Source organism: Engraulis encrasicolus, chromosome 1 (assembly GCF_034702125.1).
Source record: "Engraulis encrasicolus isolate BLACKSEA-1 chromosome 1, IST_EnEncr_1.0, whole genome shotgun sequence".
Taxonomy (NCBI): domain Eukaryota; kingdom Metazoa; phylum Chordata; class Actinopteri; order Clupeiformes; family Engraulidae; genus Engraulis; species Engraulis encrasicolus.
The window spans coordinates 18,164,379-18,169,378 of NC_085857.1; the positions used below are offsets into that span (position 1 = coordinate 18,164,379).

A 5,000-nucleotide genomic window follows, 5' to 3' on the forward strand; every position below is an offset into this window, starting at 1 on the left:
TTTGACAGGGTAGAGGATTTTTTTCAATACCACACTGCAACTATTGAGTACCCCCCCCCCCCCCCCCCCCTCTGGCCAGTTGAGGGCCCCCTGACAGGTGGGGGCCCCTGGGCTGCAGCCATATCTAGCCCGTGCATTAATCCGGCCCTGTACACAGTCGTTTCCCGGCCAGCAGTCTCATTTACTCTCATTATAACTTCTCTGGTCTTTTACCAGAGAGAATAGGAGATACAGTGTGTTAGCCTGCCCTTAGCCATCTGTAAACCTCCACTCAGCTCTCGTTTCCCCACATGTCACGGTTGGGTCTGAAGTTCTGTTGCGAGGCTTCATTGGTCTCCAGTGGTCGCGGTCATAAGTGCCAGAAACTGGGATGCAGTGGTGCATTTGCATCCCCAATTTGGGGGTTCCTAATGAGTGGAGTGCAGCAGCAGTAACATTGTTAAGAAATAAAGAAGAAAAAAAATCACCACCACTTTAAAACTTGTTCATGCGCCCTTGGTCGAGGTGCGTGCACACATGGGATGAAGGATGACCCATTTCAAACGGACTAGACTGAATACATCATGACCAAGCATTAGCGATTGGGTAAAATCAAATTGGAACACTTTTGTCCGACTTCAACAGAGTTCAGCCCTCCCATCTGAAGGTGGTGCTCAACTCAGCAGCTCCAGGCCCTCTGTACGAAATTTGTGTGACTTTTATGAACATAACAGCATAGGCAAAAGTGTTGTGTTTCAGATTGTATAGGAAGTCCAGATACGCCACTGGTTGGTTTCACGGTGCATTTCCGGTTTCCGAACGAGGCAGGTTTTTAGAGCTCTAGTTGCAGTTCCACCCTTATCCACGTGGTGGCCCGGAGACCAGAATGAATGGAGTCCTATGGAGCAAAACCCCTCTTGTGCCTTTATCTCAATATATGATGTTGTCTCCTGTAATTCAAATGTTGTTTTCAAAAGAGTATGTATAGAAAATACCCACGGTTGAGTTTTAGATTTTTTTGAGCCTTAAGATTTTTTTGCTGGTGGCTTAAAAAGTTATTTTAAGTGTCTATGACGTCACATACTTAGAAAAATGCTAGCGAGTAGTGGGCAACAAAAACGTATTACCCTTATTGAAGTCTCCAGAACGACATTCAAATCTGAAAACAAACAGGAAATTTTAGTGCTTTTGGGTCTTCACCTTTTTTTCTACTTGGTGTTCATCAGTGTACGGCCTCTGAGACTCGTTCAGGGTAGAGAAAATCTGAGACACTCATGGTTACGTATCTTCAGGGCGCATCAACAGCAGTGCTTGTTACAGGCTGCTTGTTAGCTGCTTGCTAACAAACTGCCTGCTCTTGATAGAAGAAGGCCATAATGGCTGAAGAAGGCCATAAGGTCCGAAACGCGTAGGCATTGTAGCCTATGTATGTATTAAAATTGTATCCTTGAGTGCCTCAGATTTTCTCTACCCTGAACAACTCATGTATTCCCCTCTTGACGTGAGTGAGTCTTTAACATCCTGATTCTTCTGCCCTTTCCTAAGTGAACTGCTTGCTTATATGAAAAAAAAGTGTCCTTAGAGGCAATAAAGACTAATATGATGTAATGTGATTAATGGGTCTCTTGTGGTGGCCGGCGTTTGTTCTCCTGTTATTGAGGCCACTAATCGTTCGCGCCCTCTGTGTCACTGTCAGCACAGATGCAGAGATCGCTGCCGTAGCCCCTTAATGCACGCCGTACCTCCAGTGGCATGCTGTAATAGTCATTGAAATGTAACTACCGTAGCACTACAATACTATGACACAACACAGGCCCTTTAGTAATGCACCACGACTTGGTCATTACCATACTGGTAACAACAAATGTATAAAGCCGTGTCTTAAGGGGTTAAATCGGTGTGAGGATGTGGGAAGACCAGGGTTAGACTGGACATCTGGCATAGCGGGCATTTCCAGGTGGGCCCCGCACCCTCGTGGACCCCTATTTTCAGAAATGTAAAAAAATAAAAATAATAATAATATAAAAAAATGTACATGTCTGAAAATAAGGGCCCACGATGGTGCGGGGCTCACCTGTGAGTCAGTCCTGCATCACTAATTATGAGGGGCCCCCTCAAGTTCCCAGGCCCTATTTCTCCCCCAGTCCAGGCCTAGAGATACTTTGCATTATACAGTGAAGGTGGCAACCCGTTGTCTTGGATGGTCCCAACCCTCTAATGATGATGATGATGATGATAATGATGATGATGATTTAGGGACATTTTTAGACTTTCAGGACAACTTGGGGAGTATTCCAGTAGTAAAACTATGAGTGCGTTGCAATATGCGACCTTGCCTCCTCCACTTGCCTCCTCCACTTGCTTCTCGTCATGATGACATCACTGACAACAGCATTATATTTCAATATCTTGCAAAAGCTCAATTGTAGAGTCTTTTTCTCATTTGCAATTGCGATGGTGAATGAAAAAGAGTCCCTCAAAAGTTGTTGTGGCTAGGCTGACGGCTGGGAAACTTTATTGTTTTCTCCACGGAGGAGGGGTCAGAAGGCGGGGCGAGGAAACAAGCACAAGTGGAGGAGGCAAGGTCGCATATTGGAATGCACCCATTTTCTTGAAGTGAACGACACATGTGGGTTTACCTCTTCCTGTAAGTTTACAGAGGCAGGTTTATGACTTAACCATGGGTGTGGCCTGGATGGTTGATGAAGCAAGCACAATAAAGTAAATAAACTACAAAAACTACCTTGAGCTGAAAACCCTGGTAAAAAATAATAGTGCAATTATGTGATTATGATAAGGAACATTCCACCTCATTTCAGGAAATTGAAAAATACACTGAGAAGAAAATGATATGCACATTCATGTATAATACTTGGAAACGGCACTCTAAATCAACACCAGCCAACCGGCCAAGACACTTTGACCCTTTGACCCATTAGTGAGTGTGTGTTTGGCTAGAAAGGTTAACATCATCTAGCCATTTTGGCTATTAAAATGTTAATTTAGAGCCATGCTTGGAAATACTGCAAATACAGTATGTGAATGTCAAAAAAGGGTGGACTGTTCCTTTAATGCAGGGGTCCCCAAACTAAGGCCTGGGGGCCGGATGCGGCCCGCCAGGCCCCTTTGACCGGCCATCCACCTCTCTGCATCTCACCATTTGAAATGGCCCAAAAAAGCAATCCTCACAGAAAAAAAGATAAAATATACTTTTCCATATTTTATTCTGTTTATCAACAGGCCTTCCTACAGTTTAATTTTCACTTAGTGTGAATCACCAGAAGTTTCTTGTCTTGATGGTTTCTCATCTCATTGATTTATAAACAGGCCTACCATTTCTATTGTATCACTCCTAAACTGTCAATCACCATATTTTTCTAACCTTTCCTTGCTATTTTTACATGGTTATTGGTAATTAAAAGGAATACCTGTGGTATTTCAAATTGAAAAACATGTGAAGTACTCACTCACTTCTTTTGCAAATCACTTGTAATGATGAACTATTTTATGCTAGAAATTATGAATGAAGGACGCGAAGGACAGCACTCTTCAGATTTTTCTCTGTTTACTCGCCTACAAACGTTTCTTCAGCGTGTAATGGCGATTGCCGTGCTAGTAATTATGGCTATAACAGGCAGTGGCCTAGTATACAGCCCACATGATTGATCCCGGGCCCATGATCACAGTCAGGAATGATAATGTGGCCCCCACAGGGCTTGACACTGGCACCTGCAACCGGCCAAATGCTGGTAAAACTTGGCTGTGGCTAGTAATACTTTCAGTGTTGCTAGCCAATTTGGCTGGCAGCTTATTCCTTGGTATGACATATGTATCATAGTAGCCTATATTATGTTGTTTGCCCCTTCAATTGTTTGAATTTAAGTTCAAGAAAAAGCTCAGTAACTCAGTTTCTATTTGCTTGGTATACTTCCATGTTGAAAGCTATACAGTCTTCTTGCTTTAGCACCTCATCTTCTGAGGTTAGATGTACACTATCATGATAAAGAAAAAAAAACAATATAAAATATTTGGCTAGTAGAATATCTCAATGGCTAGTGACTCCACTAGCCACAGTGGCCGGTGGGTGAAAAGTTAATGTCAAGCCCTGGGCCCCCAGAGAAAAGAAGGTTTGGGGAGCCCTGCTTTAATTGGTCTCGTGTGGTGTGCTGAGGCTTCTCCTCTTGTCGTCGATGCCTCTTGAGTTCCTAATCCTCTATTCCCCCCGTTTGTGTCCGCACAGATGCAGAGATCGCTGCCAAGCCCCTGATGCTGTTCCTGGGGCCCTGGAGCGTGGGCAAGTCCTCCATGATCAACTACCTGCTGGGTCTGGAGGACACCTCTCAGCAGCTCTACACAGGTGAGGCCGCCATCTTTCTCTCTCTCTCTCTGGGTCTTTCTCAAAGCCTAGGCCAGTGTCCTTCCAAGTGTATCAGCCTAATTAGTCACGCCCAGTGATTGGATACCCTTTATTAGTCACACCCAGTGATTGGATATTCTGTAGAGTTCACCAAAAAGTATCCAATCACTGGGCGTGACTAATTAGGCTGATACACTTGGAAGGACACTGGCCTAGGTTTTGAGAAAGACCCTCTCTCTCTCTCTCTCTCTCTCTCTCTCTCTCTCTCTCTCTCTCTCCCTCTCTCTCTCTCTCTCTTCTTCTTCTTTCCTCGCCCTCCTCCTCCTCCTCCTCTTCGTCCTATTTCTCTGTCTATGGAGGTCCTGAGGACACCTAACAGCAGCTCTGGACAGGATTCTTTAATGCTGTTCTTTTTAACCACTCATCTTCCTCGTCATCATCTTCCTCCTCCTCCTCATCTTCCTTTTCCCAATCTTCCTCCTCCCAATCCTCCTCCTCCTTCTCCTCGTCTTCCTCCTCCACGTCTCCCTATCCTCCTTAGTGTCCTCTCTCTTCCTACTGGTCCTCTCTCCTCCTCTTCACAGCTCTATGCAGGTGAGGCTCTCTCATGCTCTTCTTTTTAACTGCTCATCTTCCTCCTCCTCCTCAACAATACTTTGTCCAA

At 44.7% G+C, this 5,000-nt stretch overlaps 1 protein-coding gene across 1 annotated transcript in view; it reads left to right on the top strand.

Moving 5' to 3' along the window:
* The window catches only part of wu:fc22b06 (calphotin), a 56,239-nt gene that overhangs the window by 42,753 nt on the left and 8,486 nt on the right, over positions 1 to 5,000 (top strand). The window contains exon 5 of the mRNA XM_063198300.1: positions 4,220 to 4,336. Within this exon, the coding sequence (XP_063054370.1) occupies positions 4,220 to 4,336 (117 nt within the window). The remainder of the gene's footprint in view (positions 1 to 4,219; positions 4,337 to 5,000) is intronic.